This window comes from Ovis canadensis, chromosome 14 (genome assembly GCF_042477335.2).
Source record: "Ovis canadensis isolate MfBH-ARS-UI-01 breed Bighorn chromosome 14, ARS-UI_OviCan_v2, whole genome shotgun sequence".
Classification (NCBI taxonomy): domain Eukaryota; kingdom Metazoa; phylum Chordata; class Mammalia; order Artiodactyla; family Bovidae; genus Ovis; species Ovis canadensis.
Window position 1 is genome coordinate 51,427,362 of NC_091258.1, and position 22,819 is coordinate 51,450,180.

General features: G+C 49.4%; 1 protein-coding gene across 3 annotated transcripts in view; it reads left to right on the top strand.

Annotated features, from left to right (window-relative positions):
- Positions 1-22,819, top strand: part of ZFHX3 (zinc finger homeobox 3) — a 250,381-nt gene that overhangs the window by 140,628 nt on the left and 86,934 nt on the right. For all 3 annotated transcript variants that reach the window (XM_069550253.1, XM_069550255.1, XM_069550254.1), the window contains one exon: positions 10,761-10,992. In XM_069550253.1, the coding sequence (XP_069406354.1) occupies positions 10,761-10,992 (232 nt within the window). The remainder of the gene's footprint in view (positions 1-10,760; positions 10,993-22,819) is intronic.

Consider the following 22,819-nt stretch of genomic DNA (forward strand, 5'->3'; position numbering starts at 1 on the left):
TTTGGCACCATATTGTTTTCTGTTAATCTATTTTGTTTTCTGTCCGTCTGTCCCCAGGGACGGGGGCCTTGCTGCTTACTGAAGCATGCATAACTAATGTCCTCATTAAGGGCTGATCTGTTTACCAAGGCCAGGCGAGGAAGCCAGCCTGCCAAACCTAGGCGCAAGCTGGGGGCCGTTGCCTCCCTCTGGGCTTTAGCCCCACCTCATTAAGCTGGTCCAGGCTATTGATTGGGAGCCTGTGTTTGGAAGAGTCTTACTTACTCCATGCATTATCTTGACAGATTGATCAGACCTGATTGAGAACCTCTTAAAGAAACGAACAGCTGTAATGGGAAAGTTGGACTCTGTCATCCGTTAGGATGATTCTGGGAGCAAGAAGAACAAGTCTGACATCTTGGAGCAATTGTATTTACAATTAACATGGCTGAAAACGATTGCCTCTATTGATCCCCCTTCCTGCAATTACAGCTCCATTGTTTACATTCCAGCACTTCAGTTATAAAAAGGAAATTCAATAATTATTGCATTATTTAAAGTTAAAGTGCCACAGAGTTTGCTGGCTACGCTTGCTGGTTGATTTAACGTTCAGTAAAATCCATGCTGAGCTCTCCATCTTGAGGCCGAACAATATCGGCTTTTAATGAGACTTAAAAAGCTCGGGAAGGAGAGCAAAACCTAGTGCGCAGGGTGTTTGTCTGGGTTATTTATGCGGGGGACCCAAAGGCAGGGCAGAGAAACACGCCATGTCATCTTTCACAAAAGTATGTCCCCCCTCTTGCCAGCCGTCTCCTGGTCTCTCGACTCCGCTTCTTCAAAGAAGCACTTCTCTCTTTCCACTCTCTCAGTCCCTTGTTTCCTTCCCACAAGGGTAACTTCTCAGCCATAAACAAAATCCACAGAATTTAGGGAGAAAGGGTGAAACGTCTTAGCACCCAAAAGGAGCAACACGGAAGGCTTTTGTTTCAAGGGAATTTTTCTCTTCCATGCAGTCATTTTCCCATTTTCTGATTCGAGGGGAAAAAAATGAAATAAGAAAAGGAAGCACCCCCCCACCCCACTTATGAGGAAGAAAGCCCTGCGCGTGTTCACTGCCCCCCTGCCCGTCTCACGCTGGTGGCCCCGACCCCTCTCATAAGGCGCGTGATGAGAGTGTTGGTCAACAGATGCTGGGGGCTCGAGAGGTGCCTCCAGGTTGGAGCACCACACTCAGACTCCCAGCAGCAGCAGCTGCAAAGTTCAAGAGCACGGGAGGAATTTTAAAGACCATTTTATTTTTCTCATATTTGGTGGAAACTCTCCGGTGGGCTGGGTTCCAACAAGACATCTGGACAGGTGTGCTCAGCGGGGTGCCAAGCTCATGAGGAAAAAGTGATGCCTCATGCCTCGCCATCAGGAGTCACGCTTTCAGCCCCAGCCCCAGGAAATTTGAGACTGCAGGTGTGAAAGGGGAGAGGAAGATGAATGGAGCCAATTCCGACTTTTATAAAGTATCTGGAGCGGGCCAGTAGCAGGCAGCTGCTTCCGAGGGCCTTTTTCATTAAAGAGGTGAATTCTTGAGTGCTGGCACTGCGTGATTTATCGAGGGCAGTTTGCTAGCGTCTGAAATGCTCTTTGGGAAAGGGTGGGTGACGCGGAGATTTTAGGCCTGGGCAGTTTTCCTTCTTACGAGGAAATACCTTCAGGGGCTCCGACTTGGGTCTCTCCTCCGTGGCGGTCGCTGTCCCAAGCAGCTGTTCTCAAGAGTGTGACCCCAGGCCACCAGCACCAGGGAGGCGGTCAGGAATTCCCCCTCCCTACCCCGAACCCGGACCTGGTGAATTAGAAACCCTCAGGGTGGGTCCCGATGCTCTGCGGCGGGACACCCCCACCTCCCACCCCGGGTGCTTCTGAGGCATGCTCAAGCCAGAGGACCGCAGAGCTGGAACGTGTCTGTATCTTTAACTGCTGAGCCCGTGGTGTGTGCCTGCCAGCCAGGTGAGGAAGCAATATCCAGGCTCGGGGTAGAAAGATGACGCCCATGCCAGACGTTTGGGCAGTCCTTCCCGTCTTCTGAATCTTTTTCACATTTGTTTGCTCACGTGGTTTCCACATTGCCTCCGAGGAAGACAGGGCAAGTATAAACGTCTGTGTTTCACAGATGAAGTAACGCACCTGTTTTGACCACCAGACAAGTATTTCTTCTTCTTCTTTTTTTTTTTTTTTCTTTCTGCTGTGTCGACTGTCATGGGATTGGAGATACAAATAAGCAAATCCTTCAGCGTGGATTTGGGAAACGAGGGATGTGTCTGTTTCAGCTCAGTTCTCCTTCCCTGGTCCTCACCTGGGGTGTTGGCAGATGTGCTAAAGAACAAGGTTTCTGATTTTTCACTATTTGGGTGCCGACAGACAGAGAGATCCAGTAAGCAGATGTGGTTCTGGAGCAAGGGCCTGGGCCTGGGCCTGGGGTGAGGGTCCTGACTCTGCCGCACCAGCTGTGTGACTTTGGGCAAATGACCTAAAATAAGAATTAAGGGCCTGTTGTAAGAAAGAAGTCAGTCCCATGCAAGTACAGTTTCCCCTCTGTTTCATCATTTCTGCAGATCGAAATTTCTTTACTGTCAACGAGCAGTCCTGCTTTGGGACTGGGGGTGTGGGGTGGCAGTTCCCAGGGAGAGGGCAGGACAGACTGGCATGAGGAGGGAAATGTCAAATAGGTGAATTCAGTAACATTCATTCCTAGCCCTTATCCCAAAAGCCTAACCAGCTTGGAAAGTAATGATAGTAATAATAATAACCTTATTAATTATGAAGGCAAACGTATAGCAGGTGCCGTGTTAAGCACCTTTGTATGAATTATCCCACTGACCTCTCCCACTGGTACTGTGAGGGGGTCCCTATATTGCAGATGAGGAAACTGAGGCCCAACCCATGTGTATGTCTTGCCCAGAGTAGCACAGAGGGGGGGTTTTCCCTGGCCTGCCTTAATCCAGAGTGCTTCGTAAACCACTGTTACGGCAGGAGTGTGACCTGGAGTTGAACGGGGACCAGCTTGAGTAGCACGAATACGGCGGCCTTTGTTTCATGTGGGGATTTAAACCTGTGGGAGCTGAAGAGTAGCTCCAGGGAGGAAGCGCATCTTCACGAATGAAGAAAGTCACCGTTCCCTATGCCCTGTCTTAACGGAGGGGTGACCTTTGGACTCGAGGAGCCTGGGCTCGTTCCTGGAGAATGGTCTGGTTGATGTTAGCCTGGGGACCTACTCTTTTCCTCACCATGTATTTCCCTTGGCTTCCCAGCTTATGTACATGCTCCTTTGACCATCCGGAAATGAGCCCTTATCTTGCTTGAGACCCTGTGCTCTGATGGGCCCCCTCCTTTAGGAAAGATGCCTGCATACCCTGAGAAGGTTCGTCTCTGTGTGGTTATGCCATGCCCCTCTCTGGAGTTTTCCCAACAGAGGGAAACGAAATCTGTTAGTACCAGCATTCCACAAGAGCCCACATTTGGATTTCTTCTAGAAAAGACTCAAAGCCGAGTCTGATGCACCCTCTCAGTGGCTGCAGATTCATGCTTATTTTACTTCTAAAATGTATTGTGCTTCTCTCTAAGGACCATTCATCTTCCTGAGACTTTTGAATGAGGAGATGTCATTCTTGCGAGCCAAGAGATCCAGGGTTGGAAAGCCTGAACTCCAGCCTTGGAACTCAGATGCCGAGAGCGAACAGTCAGGGCTTGTTCCAAGGCATGAGGAGTCTGGCCTAGAAACCAGAAAATAGGTCAGAGATTGATCTAAGGGAACGTTTTTTACTTTCACTTTCTCTTGTAAATTGTGGTCGGAGCTTATATTTTAACGCTGTCTGCTGGGCTCCTGCAGTGAAATAGGACTAAATTAACATGTGCCAAGGTCGAGGGCTTGAGTGGGTGAAAAGCCAACAGGAAACCGAAAATACGTATATATTTAGGTTGACCTTCCGGAAGCCTTCCTAAGAATCTGACATTAAATCTGGAACGGTAACACCACCCCTGATTAAAAAGTCGGCCACCTCTCTTCCAGGTTGAGTTACACCTGAAACAGTTTCCTCTTTCGATGTCCCAGGTGAATACCTGGGTCTGGGGCGTCTCGGGCCCCATGACAGCCCCCTGTAGTCAGTACAGCGTTGCTGGATGGCCGTGGACCCGGCCTCCAACCCCGGGTTCCAGTCCTGTTTTGTGCACTCTGTGGGAACTCATGGGTCAGGGGAGGAGTCACGTGACCTCTCGGAGCTTTGGGTTTCTCTAAGGACAGGAGCCAAACACCGCCCGCCTCAGGCTGTAATGAGAAAATGAAGTGTGCGGAGGTGCCTCCTCAGCAGTACCTGCCGTGCAGGGTTACGATGGTGGATTAACCCCCCTCACGTCTTCCTTATTCCATCTTAGTGGGTAATTAGCGGGCTCACTCCGGACCTTCATCTTCCTGTCCCATCTCACCGGAGGTGTTGGTGAGACTTCTGCAGTGCTCTCTCTGAGCCCCTGGCTTACTCTGGTTAACAGTTTTCTCCTCCAGAGGTCTGATGGAACAGCAGCCTCTTCCATCAAGGCCTTCCATGTGTGGGTTGTGGGGCCCTCCCCGCTAGGTGTAGGTCACCCCCAGGGTTGCCCACGTGCCCCAGGAGGGGTGGATCCCTGGGAGCCGCTTTACCTCACCCATCACGGAGCTTCACCATTTGATCTGCCCTCCGGGTGCGGTTGCGACGCATCCGTGGGAGAATGTGGTGAGCCGGGGTGGCCGTTTGTGTGTTCCTCATGACAGGAATTATTCCCCGTGGAAGCCTCCTACGTGAATCCTGTGTGTTTTCGTTTGTGAGAGTGTGTGTGCGAGTGTCAGAGTGTACTTTGTCCATTTCTACTTTAAAGGGGAGGCTTTGACAAAACCTGATCAATATTTTGCATTCCATGCATGAAGAACCAGATGTTAGAAGTTTCCTCTTGTTGGGGAGGAGGAGGGAGCCGGGGCCCCTCCAGATTTATATAAATCGATGTTCTCTGACAGAAGTTGGTTAGTTTTCCTGGGAAACAAGTAACAGGAACACATTTTTTTGATTTTCGCGATGAATTATTTTCTAACAAGAGCCCTCTTCTCATCTCTTTGACTTTCAGTTGCTGGCCAGGGTGAACGAGCCCAACATACTAATGGGGTGAAATCCCACAAATAATGCCAGCCGGCTCCTTTCCTTTCTGTTTAAATTATTCATTTCCTCTTCATACCCGCCCTCACGTGCCAGGCTCATTATCCGAGATGCCTTTTACTGTATTGAGGTCTTATCTTTTCCAAGTTCTTCCCCCGGAACCAGACCCAGAAGCAAGTCAAGGAAGGGCATCTCCATGGCAAGGGGAACAGGCACGCCTCTCCCTACATCTCCAGGTTAGGGGCACAGGAGTGTCACCTGCCAGCTAAACCCAGCCCAGCATTTTGTTGATAAAATATAAATGCTCCAACAGGATTGGACAGGTGGACAGGACAGGGTCCCTGGTCAGCACGAGGGAGCCCCCTCGCTCATTTCCAGCGCAGGTGCTGCTTACCCAGCGTGTGCCAGTCCAGCTCCTGCACGCTAAGGGCCATCTGTTATCTGCTGCACCGTGGTCATTTGGAGAAGTTGGAGTTTGCAGAGTTCTTTCCCTGCTTCCATTTATGAGTCAGACCGGGTACTTATTTCCTTTTTGTGGGTCCTTGTACTTCTTTGTGCTTGCAGGAAGTAAATCCTGTTGCCACGTGTAGAACTTCCTTTCAGTAGGAACAACTGCACACTTGCAGTTCCTATAAGCCAGTGTTTTGCAGGCACTGTTTTTAAAAAGTATTTTTTTTTTTGATGTGTTCCATTTTTCAAAGTCTGTGCTGAATTTGCTACAGTATTGCTTCCATTGTTTATGTTCTGGATTTTTGGCCATGAGGCATGTGAGGTCCTAGCTCCCTGACCAAGGATGGAACCGGCACCCCCTGCATTAAAAGTCCCAACCACTGGATTGCCAGGGAAACCCTTGCAGGCACTTTTTAAAACCGGACAGTAAGACCAGGGAAATCAGGGAAGCCCTTGGCAGTTCAGGATTCAAGGTTGTAGGAGAGGCTGGCTGGACAGAGTGCTGGACTGGACCTTGGTTTCTGCTCTTCCTTTAGCTGAGTCAGTTGCCCTTCCTTGACTGATTTGTTGGTCCTGCTTCTTCATTACTCACTGGTTGGTTTTTCTTGAGTGATCTGCTGATTTTCCCGTGCCACTGGAGGAAGTGTTCTCACGATGGTAATTCACACCAGAAGGTTGCCCTCCTCATATCTCTTGGCCTGTCTGCCAGGTTACCACCATCACTGCCTCGTTACTTGCCGGGTCAGGCCCTCGGGTAGGGCATAGTCTGTGTGTCTCTGTGTGTGGTTGTGTTTACAGAGTGTGTGTTTTCATGTGTTGTTGACATCTAGAATGGAACCAAACCCTGCCCAGTGGGCTCAGTGACCGTTTTCCTTTGGGTCCGCATGTAGCACACACGTCTTACAGCACACTGACCACAGTTGAAGTTACTGTTCTGTGTTCTTCTTTATTTTGTATTTTTAAAAAGCGTTAGTTATTTATGGCTGCATCAGGTCTTAGTGGCAGTGCGCGGGATCTTCATTTCGGCGCATGGGCCTCTCGCTGCGGGGTGTGGGTTTCTTCCCTAGGTGGGGCATGCAGGCTCTCTAGTTGAGGCGCAGACTCAGCAGTTGTGGTGCACGGGCTTAGTTGTCCTGGGGCATGTAGGATCTTCGTTCCCAACCAGGGATGGAACCCGCATGTCCCCTGCCTTGGAATGCAGATTCTTAACTGGTGGACCACCAGGAAGGTCCCCTGTTTTCTTTTTTAGACTACACAACTGACCCGCTACTGCCCCGTTAGAGGTGAGCATGAAGAAATCTTGAGCATAGAGTTCAGAATCTTGAGCACAGAGTAAAGAAATAAATGGAAACAACTAAACCAAGACTTGGGTCCTCCTACCTGAGGATGGGCGAGCTCTGTGATGGAGGGGGAGAGGCTTGGGGGAGTCCAGTATCTGTGTGGGAGAAGAATTTCCTTCTTGCCGAGAAGAGCAGGAACTCTGAGAGGAGGCAGCCCCTTCACTGAGTATTCCACTGGGCTTTGTGCCTCGGTGGATTCTTCATATATTACAGTGAATTTAATTAAATACATTGTGATCCCAACTGAGGGTATCCTAATTAGCTGGGTCAGGAACAAATCATTCTCCCTCCTTCTCTAGATGAAAACATCTACTCTCTCCTGCAGGGAAAGCATTTCTGGGGTGACGGGCTGGCCCTGTGAAGTCAGTCTCTCCAGTCCTGCCCCCTGCTGCTGCTTCTTACTAGGCAAGTTCCCAGGGTGGAATTCTGGGGATGGGCCAGCACATCTTGGGAGGGAGAGGGAGCCCGGCCACCAAGGTCAGGGCCTGTACCCACTGAAGACCTGGGAAGGGACCAGATGGTGCGGATAAGTCAGGACCCTGTTGCTGGCTTTGGACCCCCGTTTGTTCCATGTTGGACAGCCTGAAAACTGCCTAAGTGGGAGCTTATAAGATGTGGTGAGAACAGGAGCACTCACGTGCAGGTGGACCCCCAGAGACTCCAGTTGTGAGTGGAAGTTTGGGTTGGGGTATAACCTTTATGAGCAGGTGTTTCCTAGGAATGGAGAAATAGTTTATTCTGGATTTCCATGTGTATGTCTTGGAGAGTGAACTTGGAGTGCACAAGCAAGCTTGGAATTTTGAATTAAGCTTCTGTGCAAGTCCCTGAGAGGGGACCCTAAATGTCCGCTACACTGGGCTCAGAGGGAGAGGCCTTGGCTCTGTTTTCGCATTTTTTGCTTTTATTCTTGTCTCTACCATTTGTATCGGGCACCCATTCATTTTCTTTCCGAAATGGTTCTCGCATAGCAGACCAACAGGATTCCTGGTGGCAGCAGAGATTACCAGTGACTACCAGGAGTCAAGTGTGGTGGTTTGGGGGCATCATCATTGTATCAGTTATTTTTCCAGCAGGAGTCCCCAGTGTGATGTTTATTTCAGTTGAGGATATATACAGCCCTGTCACCCAAGAGCCCCTGAGTCTGAGGATGAAAGACATCTGACATCTCAGCTCCCATCCAACTCTTTCTGGCCGTGTTATCCTCTCTTCTGGCTCAGAGACTAGAAACCCCAGACTTTTGGAAAAGAACCCTCACATCCATATTAAAATCTCATGTTTAAGATTCAGAGCCTTACTGCCAGGAAATCCTGTTTCATGAGAAGGTAATGGGAATTCGGGGTTAAGGCTTCAGTGATCTTTTCTGTAATTTCATAGTTTACGATACCACCAGAATCCCTTGCTAGGACTTATCGCTTTGGATTCCATGGTTATTTTCCCTATTACCTTTCATTCAGTCAGTTTCTGTTGAAACTTTAATAAATGTAATGTGTTGGGACTTGGTGATCCAAGGTGGCCTTTCCTGGCTCCTGTATGAGTTCCCTGTTCCTCAGTCCCAACCCTAATGCTTGCTCCTGAGAATATCTGGGTTCCATTTTTGGCTTTCGGGGGTCCCTATGGAGAATTTGGGTAGAATCGGCATGGACAAGCTCATTTTGTTTTCCTTTCCATCCAGCCCAGCAGTCTCTCTCCCCGGAGTCCCACCCTCCAAAAAACGTAGCTTTGGAGCTTTCAATCCTTGACAAGGAGATTTAAGTCAGAGGGGGCAAACTGAAGAGAAACCATTAAAAACAAACAAACAAACAAAAAAAAAACCAGCTCAAATTTATTTCAGGAGAAGTAGCTTTGTGTTTTTGGTGGTTATACTCTGACAGCTAGCATTGAGCTTGCTTGTTACTTGGTCTCTTTCTGGCTGTGATTGCTGTAGGCCAGCTTTTACTGGAGGCAGGGCCAGGGGAAGGCTTATTGTTTTGCTCCAAGGCTCTGCACTTGAGTGTGTTAAGTCACCCATTTCTGGGAAAGAAGGGATTGTTCTCTGCTGTTACCTGTGAAGCCCTTCACTGTGTTACCTGCAAGCTGGCCTCAGAGCAAAAGTTAACGTTGTGTAGCCAGCTTACATGGTCGAGGGCCTGCGCCCCGCTCCCCTTCTTCAGCCCTCTGTTGATGCATTCATATTTCCTCTTCCAATGAGGTCCAGACCTGCTTCTGGGATGTTCACACTTTTTCCGTGAACATAGGATGTGTACATGTGAACACATGAGCCTCAGAGCTGTGTCATCCAGTAGGGACAGTTGGGCCACTCTTGTTAGCATTGAGCAGAGTGCAGGGCATTGACCTCTGTGCTTCCTGAGTGTCCCACAGTATCATCAGGACAGGACAGAGGTCCACGCAGGACCAGAGATGGTTACCTGGCACGGGCGTCAAATAGGACGAGTGTGGTCAGAAAGGAGACGAGCAGCACAGAGCAGCCTCAAGGCTTTATTGTGGTTCCTTGGGCCAGGCTCGGGGGACTGGAGGTGGGCGTAGGGGCGAGGAGAAAGAAGGAAGGGCGGGTGGTAACATGAGCCCATAAAATCCATGATCTCCGTTTCCTCCTCCAGAAGGATACTGGCGCGGATGCTGCCAGATTCTAGTTCTCTTTCTCCCATTAACTAGCTGTGTTAACTTGAGTCAACCACTTAAAACTTCTTGGGATTTTTTTTTTCCCCTGTTTTATGTGTACCCAATAGAAAAATTCCCTCTTCCCCTAAAATGAGTCATTTGAAATGAAGGAGGTGGCCTTTCTATACCAGGAGCATGTCAGTTCTCTAATTCTTAATAAAAGGGTCCGTAGCTGTCCACGTGTTCTCACAGGGACCCCAAAGGATGTGACTGTTATGCTTGGATACAAGTCTTCTTCAAGATGCAGAAGCCTGGGTTCTGCCAACTCCATGGCCTCCACTGGTTTGTGTACCATACTTTTATCCCTGTTGCGTCTGCTTCATGGGCTTCCATGTTCTGGGATCAAAGTTCTGTATCCACACAAACACAACCCAGAGTGTAATTTTGACCATCTGAGCTCTAAGCCAAATGACCTTGAGATGTTGAGAGAGAACTGGTTTGGACAAATTTATTTTTCTTTTCTTCCTAATCTAGGGGAAGACCTAATTTCAGATTTTCCTAATAGACTAGTTCTAAATACAAAAGCTTGAGTTATCTTTCTTGTGAAATAGCCACACAGCAGCTTTGGTGCTTCGTTACTGACCTAAGATTCTGTGCAGGTAAGGTGACCACCCTGTAGGCCACCCCCTAAAGCAGGCGCTTGTCACTTTTTCCATGAAGGTCCAGATAATAAGATTTTAGGCTTTGCAGGCCACGTAATCTCTGTTGCAACTGTTGAACTCCGTCCGGTATTCAGAAAGTATCCATGGACGATGCACGAACCAACACATTTTGTGGCTGTGTTCCACCGAGACCCTATTTGCAGAACCAGGCAGCAGGGTGCACTTGGCCTGTGGCCATAGCTTGCCGACCCCTGTTCCACATAGAGCAGACACTTTGGAGATAAGCGGAAAGAGGAACCTCAGATTATTGTGCCAGGAAGCCCAGTTTTATGCTGGGAGGGTCGGATCCAGCAGCATTTTCAGCACTCTGACACACGTGGGGGAGGCAGGAACGAGAGTCACCTTGCTCCCTGTCCTCATCAAGCTGCTGGGGAAGGGCCCCCTGGGAAAACCAAGTCACCCTGGAAAGGGGTTGTCGGGCGGCCAGCAGGGTGGGCGGGCTCATGGCGGGGCTGGGCTTGGTGTGGCTGACCAGGGCACATCCCTCTCTCTTACCCTCGCAGCACCTGCAGCAGCGTGAGAGCGGCGTGGAGGGCGAGAGCTGTTACTACCACTGCGTCCTGTGCAGCTACTCCACCAAGGCCAAGCTCAACCTTATCCAGCACGTGCGCTCCATGAAGCACCAGCGCAGCGAGAGCCTGCGCAAGCTGCAGCGGCTGCAGAAGGGCCTCCCCGAGGAGGACGAGGACCTGGGGCAGATCTTCACCATCCGCAGGTGCCCCTCCACTGACCCCGGTGAGTGGTCTCGTGGGCCGCGGGTGGCCGCTGTGCTCTGGGCGTGGGGGACACACAGGGACTGTCACTTTCCTTTTAACTATTAAAGTTTTTTAGAGGAACTTAGCACGACTTTTCTTTGCACGTCACAAGCCACTGCCCGGTGAGCAAGCCAACAGACCGTGTGTTGTCCCCTCTCCCCAGGTGCGTCCGGCGTGCATTCTAGATTCAGTCTTTGGGTTCAGATCGACATAAAGAAAATGCTACAGTATGTCTTGCTCAGAATTGAGATTGGGCAGTTTGTGGCCTCGAGTCTGGTCTGTAAGAATGAATTGCAGAGGTGATCGAAGAGTGAGTGCTTATTAAAAACGTCGTGACTGTTCCGAGCGCCCCGGCTCTTCCTAGCTCAGAGCTGCCCCTTCCCTCACAGAGAGCATGGGGACCTTGCCGCAGCCCTTGCCCCGCGTCTGCTTCCCGCCTGTCCTCTAGGCTGCAGTCCCTTCTCCTGTCTTTCCCATGTGACTTAACTCCCGTGGGAATCTCGTACATTAGACTGTCCCCTCTCTCTTACTTTTTTCAGCCTCCCAATCCCTTTCTCTCCACTTGGGAGCATAGGACAGTCAGCTGACTCTTTAAAAACCATACAGCAAAAGCTCTCCCTTAATCCTGAGTTCCACTGTCTGTCTACAACAGAATCTTCAGATTCTTGAAGGAACAATCTGTGTTGGTCCATCTCCAGTTCACATGTCAGCCTATCAGAGCCTGTTTCCTCTCATCATCAAACCGTGCTTGAGAAGGAACCCTTGACCTTGGATGTACCCAGTCCAGTGACTATGTGCTGGGCTTCTTTCTTGGTCTCTGAGGTCACTGCCCAGTGCCTTCTGGAAGCACCCTTGCTTGGCCCTGTTTCTGTCTTGTTCTTTGACTGCTCTGGACCATCCTCCATGCCCCTTCTCGGCTCATGGTCCTTGGTCTGCCCCCCAGGCCGGCATCGCCAGGCACTAGGCCTGGCCCTTGGCTCCCAGCCTCTTGAAACTTTGCTCTCCTGCCTTTGGCACGTGCCCTTCAGGTGGCTCCCTGGGTTTCTCGCTGGGGCCACCTCACAGGCCTGGGTTCACAACTTCTCCTGCAGACAAACCCCTTTGCTCATTGCGATGGCATGTTGCCACACGACCTGGCCAGGCTGCAGACTCAGGCGGGCCCCTTGGTCTCTGTTGCCTGCAGCACCCTGTCAGCCATTGAGCTGCCCTGGCCGTGTGGGGTTTAACCCTAATGTTATCAGACTGCACATTTTCAGTTTTTAAAGGCAAAGAGTTATATAAACCTTACTGTGAAAAATGGCATGGCCCTCCCCAGTGCCATTCCCCAGAGCCCTGGCTTTCACGTTTAATTGTTCCTTTTGTTACTCATGGCCGTATTTCTTAACATGCCTCTACTATTGTTGCTTGAAATTGTGGGGGTTTTTTTGGCCAAGTGTTAGGCATTACCTATTGGCTTTCTACATTGGAAGATAAGGATTTTACTAGTATGCCATTTTGCAAGCCCACACACTCATACCTACTTACACACACCACATCCACAAACTCACGTTCCCACCCCTCCCTCACTCTGTACACACCCTTTTGCACGCAGACTCGGTACCCACAAATCCCAGCCCCTCAATACATTGTCTCCCCCTCCGATCCGTCTTCCATTATGATTAAATAATAATTTTGGGACATATTAATATTGAGTATTTTCATTATTCTAACTCTATAAATATTAATCACAGCTGAGCCATGTAGAGTTTTATAATTTCATTTACCTTCTTGTACAACTTTTGTTTTCTCTGGTTTTCTAGGTACCTATGATTAATTCATGGCTAACCCTCTGCCAGGGTAGACGTTTTCTCCGCTCTGAAGGCTCTGCTGTATCACTCTGTCAGCTTCGTTTCCTGCTGGAGGCATTGCTCCAGAGCCCCCATGGACCTCTCTGCCCACAGCTTCTGTGTCCATCACCCAGCTGCTTCTCTTCCCCCTTTTTCTGTATAGGTGGAGCTAGATTCCCCAATGATGGGATACACCAGAATTTGAGAATGTTTCCTCTCTGCTCGAGTAGGATTATCACAGAGGAGGGGCTAGTCCTCCTAGCAGTCAGTCTGGATTGTCGCTTTGGGAAAGTCCTGGGTGGGGATCAGGGTGATTTTTGTCTCCCCCAGGTCACTGCAAGATGGACTGTGCCTTCCTGCGTGTATCATGGATGCCTCTTTTGTTTAAAGTTCATTCTCCACCGCTGGGGCTTGTGTTTCATGTCTGACCCATGGTTCTGCCCTGGGATGGGACCCAGCACCCACAGCCAGGCCAGGGCTCCAGGACTGGGACCGTTGTGCCATCCAGCTGTGGGGCCCCCGCTCCCCACGAGGGCGTTTTGGCCTGCTTGTTCTGCCACTTTCTTTGTTCTGCTGTTGAGTCCTTTGACGGGGTTCTTCTTCCTCTGCCAGCATACTCAGACCTATTTATTTCAGGGTTTAATTTTTTTTTTTTTAAACCAGCTTTGCATACGTCATTGTTTTAATCTTCCACTAAAAGCTGGTCCCTTTTGCCCCCTCAATTCTTTCTTTCACTCTGCTCAGAATTCCCTTTTTATTAATGAGGTGCCCCAAACTAAATAGTGTACAGCTGCCATTTCACCCAGGGTCTATGAGCTGGAACAAACAGTCCCCTGTTTTATAATGTAATACTTCTATTTATGCAGTCGCTGTGGAATTGCGTTCTTACACCACTGCCTTCTGGGTTTCTCTCATTTAATGCGTCTTAGTGTTTTTTTTCTCCCTCTCCGAAGTGTCTAAGCAACTTTCCTCTAGATGATAGACTCCCTTTCGGCATTTCAGAATCCTTTTGTGTCGTCTTCGGCCTGGAGTCATGCTCGCACTCTCCACCCACCTCCCTCCCCACCCTGTACCGCCCTTCCACCCCTGCGCTCTAGCTAAGTGTATACTCTTTACTAATGACAAAGGCATAAATTACTAGGTAATGTTCGTATTGACACGAAGAGTAACTCGGTTCTGTTTTAGAAACTCCTTCAAGAAAACTCACCTTAAAACATATCCTCCTCCCTTGTACCGGGAATGGGCTCTTACAAACGTCTTGGAAGAATGTCTTCAAGAGAAGGGCAACACGGGCCTGGTAGAATTAAGACACTGAAAGTCATCATCTTCTGGTTTTGTAAATACAGACTTCATAAAACAGGTGTCCCTTGTTCTGCCATGCTCAGAGACCCTGCATCATCCTTTTACAGATGGAAGGTTCCTGGCTGCCCCGCTTGGAGCAAGTCTGTGGGTATCATTTTTCCATCAGCATTTGCTCACTTTGCGTTTCTGTGTCACGTTTTGGTAATTCTCATGGGATTTCAAGCCCTCCACCAGCAGAAAATATTTCAACCCCCTGAAGGCTCAGATGATGATCAACATTTTTAAGCACTGAAGTGTTTTTTAATTAAGATATTTATTTTTCATTTATTTTTATTAAGATAGTTAATATACCTTTTTTTTTTCCTGACCTTAATAGACTACCATATAGTGTAAATGTAACTTTTATACGCACTGGGAAACCACAAAAATCACGTTAGCTCACTTTGTTGTCATACTTGATTTATCACAGCATCTGTGAGGTGTGCCTGTAATTCCCACTTCTCTCCTCTGGGACATAAAGGTTGGGGCACTGATCCTCAACTGGCAAGGTCGTCCATGTGGTGTGAGGAGGCCTCAGGGCGCCTTTGGGCACCTGTCGGGAGCCCTGCGTCCTGACTCTAAGCCGCGGGTAAACAGTGGTGGTGTCTAGGGTTTTCCTTCCTGGCATTCTGTCATCACCTGGATAAAAGACGGCGTTCTCTCTCCTTTCCTTTCCTCCTGTCTTGTCCACACACCAGAGAGATTCATACAAAAGCCACCGGAAATGACATCCTCCCCTTCCCTGAGCCCAGGGCCTCAGAGCTCAGCCTCCTGTCAGCTTCTGCAGCGGCAGGGCTTCTCTTGCCGAGGCTGATGGAGTGGACTGTCCCGTGGTTTCTCACCTGGGGGGTGACAGAAATGCCACTTCTTCAAACCTTACTTGTTAGCTCAGTCCCACATGGAAGTGCAAAGGAGGAGAAGTGGTGGAAGTCTCCTCTGCCTTCAGAAATTCATAGCAGTGGCCGAGATTCACACCCACCACTGGCTCCCTAAGCCCCTCGAGAGCCCTCATGACCAGCCTTAAAGCATCGAGGTCCTGCCCTGCTCCACCAAAGGGCTGAGTCTTGGTTGCTGACCACATGCTAATCCCTAGCCCACCCTCCCCGACACAGTCCTGCTTGTGGTTGAGCGCCACCCTTACTTACGTCAGTGAGTCCTATGGTGTATTGTTTTTTTTTTTTTTTTCCCCACCAAGTGCAGTGGTCTTTGTGGTTATGCTTGCCACCCTCACCTCTGTGCTAGAAACACAGACACACACGCGCGGCCTTCCCATTTGAAAGAGAACGTCTTGGAAATGTACATCTCACAGAAAAGAAGGTAACCACGCTACCGAGATTCTTGCCTTCCCATCATTTTTTGTGTGTGACCTGGTCTTTTGATTTTGGCTTGAATGTATTTTCTGCAGGACCAAGTATTCTCTCGACAGTGTTGGGATTTGGCCTTCCTGTTTCACTCCCACTCCTTCCCACACGCACACAGATAAAGGCAGACAAAGCTCGCTGCTGCGGCGGCACCTGGGTCATATCTCCCAGTGGCTGGCTTTGGCTCCTTGCCTCCCCTTAGTTGACCAGAAGCCCCTGGAAGATAAAACGGAGCCGTAGGTGGATCATGTATAGGATCAGCTTCCCTGTTTGCTTATTAAAAAGGCATTTCTGGCTCCCGGGTGAAACTGTAGTTAATTTCGCTCCATCAGTGCCCTGAGCCTCCAGAAGACAAAGAGGCACTTTGTGTTTCTGCCCTCGGCCTTCCTCTCTTTTCCTCCTCCTGTTTCTCTTACCCTCCCCTTAACTACTTCTCACACGGGGACGTGGCCCTCCAAACATTGCACAGAAGTAATGACATGACTCTTCATCGAGCACCTACTTTGAGTCGGGGGCACAGCTGATGCCATCTCTCAGCTCTTGGTGTGGATACGTTGTTCTAGACGCCAGCACAGGCGTTCAGGGCAACCGATGATGGCTCAGCTTACAGATGGTGCACTCATTCAGAATTTAGGGGAGTATTTTGCTTGGAGCAGATGACGACAGCCTCCTACACTGACGCATCTTTGGCGCTCAAGGTAGTGAATTCCTGGGGTCAGGGAGCCGGCCAAGTGACAATGTGGTTTAGACGACAGCCTTTACTGAAACACTCACCGGCCTCACCTGATGGATGATTTTTCTGAAGCAAGTTCTGGGGAGTTCTACTTAACTTGTACAATTTAAGAGAATAAGAAAATGCACTGTTTCCTAGTTCATCATTTGTTTTTGTTTTGATTTTTCAAAACTGGCATAAAGCTGCCCTCTGAGTATTAAGTGCAGTTTTTTTGTAAATAGCTAAATTATACGCTATTTCAGTATAATTTTTCTTTTAACACTAAAATATGTTGCGACCAGTTCTGCAGTTCTAAGGTATTATTTTCGTAGAACCAGCAGAGTTTTTTCTCTGTCCTTTTTCCTTTTGATTGTATGTCTTGTCCATGAGGCTTGGGGAAGCATAGGGATAAAGTAATTCTGACCAGAAAAGTTAAATGTGTAAAGGGCATCCAAACAAATTGGGGTGACTGAGAATTTGAGCACTCATGAAGGAATCAAGAAAACATGACTTTATCTGTTTTAAATCCATTTCCTGATGAGGGACTACTGGGATGAAAATTGGGAATTTCAGGGTGCTTTTTCAGAAAGCTTCTTTTCAGTGCAAGGCTAAAGAGACTTCATTATATATTGACATGAAGAGAGAATATAATATTGTTGAATGAAAAATGGAGTTTGCTCAATGATGTATGCTTTGATTCTGTTCTTCTTCTCTTTTTTTTTTTTCTAAAGCTTTAAAAATAGCCATTCAAAGCAAAGTTTGTAATTGGCGTTTCTGACTGCTTCATGGGTGGGATCTGTTTATATGGAATCTAATAGAGTGCCAGCCACATGGCAAGAGCTCAAATAGTGGCCAAGATCGTTGACAGAGATACTAGCAAAGTTACTCACAGGAGACCAAGGGGTGAACCTTGCTTGTCTTTTGTTCGTGGAGACCGTTTTCCTTCTGTCAGTGTAAAGCACATGTAGTCTGATTACCACCTGATTCGCTTGCATTTTGCATCCACATGAAGAGGACAGGAGTGCTTCTTAGGGTGTCTACAGTCTTGTTTTTTTGTTGGAACAGAGTTCCTGATTTGCCTTAATTAGTCCTCTAACAATCTACAAAGGTCAGTGCCAATTGCCTGTTCATTTGCATTTGTAATTGTGATGGCTTCTGATTACATATTCCTTGTCTTAGTCCTTCCTCTGCTGCTGCTGCTGCTGCTGCTAAGTCGCTTCAGTCGTGTCCGACTCTGTGCGACCCCCTGGACTGCAGCCCACCAGGCTCCCCCGTCCCTGGGATTCTCCAGGCAAGATCACTGGAGTGGGTTGCCATTTCCTTCTCCAGTGCATGAAAGTGAAAAGTGAAAGGGAAGTCGCTCAGTCATGTCCGATTCTTCGAGACCCCCTCGAGACTCCCTGGACTGCAGCCCGCCAGGCTCCCCCGCCCCTGGGATTTTCCAGGCAAGAGGACTGGAGTGGGGTGCCATTGCCTTCCCAAGTCCTTCCTCTAAGTATATGCTAGTATGTCTGCTCCTCCTCTCACATGTGTGTGTGCACATCTATGCGTACATATGCATGCACACACGCATGTGCACACACACACACTCCCCCCTACCAGTGTGGAAGCTAAGGCTCCATCTCTTCATACAAGACAGCTTTGTAGTGATAGCACCGCCTTCCCTGCAATGTCAGAGTCTGTTATAAAGAAGCATCTTGGAGAGGCTGTTGCTTCTAAGTTAGGAATGTCCTGAAGCCAGAGTCAGGGCAATTACATGGATACCAGGCAAGACCTCTGAGAGCCATTATCTAAGAGCTGTTTTGACTGGAGTCGTTGTTGTTCAGTCGCTAAGTTGGGTCTGACTCTTTGCAACCGCATGGACTGCAGCATGCCAGGCTTCCCCATCCTTCACCATCTCCCTAAGTTTGCTCAAACTCATGTCCATCGCGTCGGTGATGCCATCCAACCATCTCATCCTCTGTCGCCTCCTTCTGCTGTTGCCCTCAATCTTTCCCAGCATCAGGGTCTTTTCCAGTGAGTCAGCCCTTCACATCAAGTGGCCAAAGTATTGGAGCTTCAGCTTTAGCATCAGTCCTTCCAGTGAAAATTCCCACCAAGCTTGTTTCCTCTCTGTCTTCTCCAGAAGAGATAAGCACTTGTGCCAAGACATTCCACCTTTTAGAAATGATCTGAGATCTGGCTGCAGTAGCCTGAGTTACAGTGATTATCATTCATTTACCCGTTCGTTTTTCTGGAACCACCATTTAGTAGTTGCTTTATTTTTATGGGAGGTTCAAAGCTGCCAGGGTTTTGGGTTTCATTTCAGTGTATGACACTGGAGCATATGTTCCCCTATATAATATACTGGGCTGTATGTATGACTATACATTGCCTGTCCTCCTCATTGGGGCACTCGAGCTGTCTTACATGCTGTCCCCTCGGTAGGTAGTGGTGGGTTCCCTCACGGCCACCCCACACTGCCCACTCTTGAGAGGTGCCAACACTGTGGCTGCTGCCTTCCAGGGGGGCTGATACCAAGTGGCCCAGCAAAATGTAGATGAACGTAAAAAGGAGAGACCATGAGTCCTTTTGGAGGGGGGCGGTGGGTATTGAGGGTGAGCGTTAGGGGTCTCCTGTTCAGGGTTGTAAGCATGCCAGAGAGCTCAGAAACATAGGGATCCCCACGGCAGACAGAGAATGTCATGTCCCACCTGGTGTTATGTCAGGGAAACATTTATGGGGGATCCCTTTTGAAAGGGGGGATCCAAGAAGCTTGAACGAGGGAAACTTGTCCCTCAGGTGAGCATGGGAGCTAGCCAGCGAGTTGGGGTCGGGGCTCTGTGCCTCGGTGGGTTGGGGATGGTGGTCATCACCCACTGCCCCCTGTCTCACGGGCACGTCTTCATTCCAGCCTCTTCACACCATCATGTGCTGCTCAAATGTAATTTTTCAAGAGAAACAATGATTTGAACTTGTTATGCCTTCAGACATGCCTGAAGAATCCATTTCTTGGGCCACTTACGCTCTATATTAATAAACTTGCTCCTGACCTTGGTAGGGGGCCCAGGAGGAAAGTGGAGCATGCATTGGTCTCTCTGTTCACAGAAATAGCTCAAAGCCTTCTCAGAGTCACGGATGTTAAGGAACCCCCTTCAAACTGTGACCCAATTAGGAGAATTATAGTCCTGCATGATTTTTTTTTTCCCAAACACTGACTAGCAGTGGGAAGTTTTCTGACCGCCCACATCAGAGTAGGCGCGGTCCAGAGCCTGCTTCTGGGGTTTCTCGACCCTCTGAGAGCAACAAGGGAGCATCTCCAGGTTCTCAGCCTGTTCGGCGTAACAGCCACGAGCCCCCTGCGGCTGTTTAAGTTTAAATTAATTAAAGTTAAATAAAGATTTACAATCCAGTCTCTCTGTCATACCAGCCAGATTTCAAGGCCTTCTTAGTTACATGTGGTTCACGGCTGCCTTAGGGAAGGGGACAGATTCATCGACCAGTTCGGGAGTTTCTAGTGGACAGCGCTGGCTGGCCACGGGGCACGCGATACGCTTGCCCTGGTGCTGGCTGCCTCACTGGGATCCCGCTGGCCCAGCCTGGATTTGGGCCGCCCTTTCCATAAAGAAACGGACGTGGTACCCACGCGCCTCCTGCTTCCTGTCAGGCTGAGTAAGGTGTGTTCTGTAGCACCTTCCCATCTCTGTTTCTGCTGTTTACCACTCCCCCCTCCTCGATTTTTCTCCATATGAGAGAAGCATGTTTTCAAATAGGCATTTACTTTTGGTTTTGCCACTTAAGCCTAATCCATTAGCAGTTTTGAGGGAGTTGGAAAGGACTTTGTCAAGAGGTAGCCTTCAGAGTGGATGTTAAAGGGCTTTTTATAGTTTTACACTTCCAAACTATCTTGAGACCTTTTGTGTGTCTGTTAATAAAAAAGAGCTGTTTATCACTTTTAACAGATACTTCTGCTCAAATCAGAATATTAGAGGTTGGATAGTATGTGATTTTTCTGGGAACAAGCCTGTCTGTTGTCTTCACTCAGCTTTATCCAGATCTGTCGTCATCTCGTGAAGACAGAAAAAGAATCTATGTGCTTCCCTCTCACCATTTTGCTCGGTTTAAAACCCTCTGCTTGGGACAGGCTTTTTCCTCTCAGACTGCCTTAGTTTGCTTAGAGCTGCCGTAATGAAAAGCCATAGGCCGAGTGCCTTAAACAATCCAAGTTCACTTTCGCACAGTTCTAGAGGCTGGAAGTCCCAGATCAAGGCGTTGGGAGGTTTCATTTCTCCTGAGGCCGCTCTCCTTGGAGTACAGAGGGCTGTCTTCTCCTCTTCTCACAGCCTTCGCCCTGCTCTCAGGCCTGTCTGTCTGTCTGTCTGTCTGTCTCTCTCTCTCTGGCGTAATCCCCTCTGCTTATAAGGACGCCAGCCAGGGTGCCCTAATCCAGTCTATCACTCATCTTTAACTTAATCACCGTCTTGAAGGCCCTTTCTCCAGATACAGCCGCATCTGAGGTTCTGGGGGGTTACAGCTTCAACGTATGAATCTGGGGAACACATTTTAGGCCGTAACCACCCACTTCCTGACATCTGAGTTCAGTGTCTTGTTCCTTTTTGGATGTGGAAGGAGGACAGGAGGCAGGGGCAGAGGGCGATGGGGAGACCCCGGGCCTTCCTGCCGCGGGGTCGGTGCCTGCTGGTCCCTCCGCAGCTTCCTGCTCCCAGATCTCGGTCCTAGGGGCGGGCCCTGGTCTGTGAAGAAGCAGAGCAAGCTCCCTGGCAGGGGGCTATGGAGGAAGTGCCCCCTGCTTAGGTCAGAAAAGAGGTCAGAGCACTGTGCCCGCTGAGCTCATCGGATGGGGAGCAGCGCTCTGCCTGGCTTGTCCTAACACCGCCTCCATCCAGACCTGCCACTGATGAGTCCCAAGGGCACAGCCAGCCTGTGGAGGGACATTCTCACGCCTGTGAAACTTGGCGACCTATGCCCCAGGACAGCTTGCCCTTCTGTACGCCAAGGAGAGCGGCCTCAGGAGAAACGAAACCTGCCAACGCCTTGATCTTGGACTTCCAGCCTCTAGAACTGTGGGAGAGTGAACTTGGGTTGTTTAAGGCACTCTGCCTATGGCTTTTCGTCACGGCAGCTCTCCAGTACGCTGTCGCCTGTGAGGCTCAAGTGCGAGGATTTACATAAGGAGCCTCTCTTGTCTGTAACCCACTGGCACTTTTAAGAATAAGCACAACCCCCTTGTGGATTTGTGGATGGTGTTTAGTGGTCTCGTTTTTTGTTTGTTTGGGGGGTGATTATTTTGCTCTGGTTAGAGTAAATGCCATCCCCCTTGTCACCTTCTGTGACCTGCTTTGGAGAATTCCATACCGTGTCTATTGGTTGGGCTTCCATCCAGAGGATCCCAGTTGCCACAAGTACAGAAGGCTTCTGACTCCCTGGTTTTCCTATGTTGGTGTTGAGTCCTCCAGACCTGGCACTCTAGAAGGGCCCTGGTGTGTAAGCCTTCACACTTCCCATTTAGGGCCCACCCCTCATGTGTAGTCCTAGGGCAGGTCCGTCTTCACCCCCCAACCCTCATCTTTCCCAAATGCGAGCCCAGGACCCAGACTTCACAGCTGACCTCCCAAAGGGCCTTCCTCTATGAGCATGTAAAGCAAGGGCATGTTCATGGCTTCTCAGCCATCATAGGTCTCAAGTCTCCAGGTTCCCAGATTGAGTGCTTGTTGTAACACGTGGCTGCCATACGAGTCGGTACAGACAGAGGGCATCTCTCTCGCTGCAGGAGTCCTCGTGTGCTCTGCTGCTCTCCATCAAGACTCTTCCCGCAGTGTCTTGCCTTCTCGCTGGGGGCTGACAAACTCACCCAAGGGAGCAGCAGCACTTTGCCCCAGGGACAGGGTTCTTCGTGTCCAGAAAGGACTATGATCCACTGCCGGATCCTTTCTGGGTAGAAACCAGGAAACCTGTAAGGCAGGGCAAGAAGGGGCAGCAGTCATTTGTGACTCTCCAGCCCATCGAGTGCAAACCTCAGTCTTCTCTGAGAACTGGCAGTGATTTAAGTGGTTTTCCTAATATTCAAAAAACGCTTTGATGATTTTCCTGTTCAGGTCAGTCCCAGTGGCACTGGAAACCCCACAGTGTGGAAGGGCAGCCCTGCTCTGGGGGCCGGGGCTTGGGGGTCTGTGCTGGCATGACTCCTGGCCTTGTGAGACACTCGGGATGAGTGTGTAGCCTGGTCATAGGCCATGTGTGTGTGTCCACCCCAACGTTTTCATGCTAATTTTGTAGTAGGCATGAGTCTTGAATTGTTAACAAAACTGTCAAAAAATTCAAAACTGTATAGGCACTTAAATTCAGAGCAAATAAAAATTGGGGCTGATTTTGGAGTTCAGGAGGGAGAGCAGGGCTCAGGAGGGGGCCACTTGCTGAAGAGTTTGCAAATAAAGAGGCAGAGATGGGGCACTAGTCGGGGAAAGATGTACTTGACTTTCCCTGCCTCTTTTAGACGAGAACCACGGCTGGGGAAAGAGTGACTGGTTCGAGTCCAGGTGTGGAGTTCATTAGCCCTGCAGACACGGA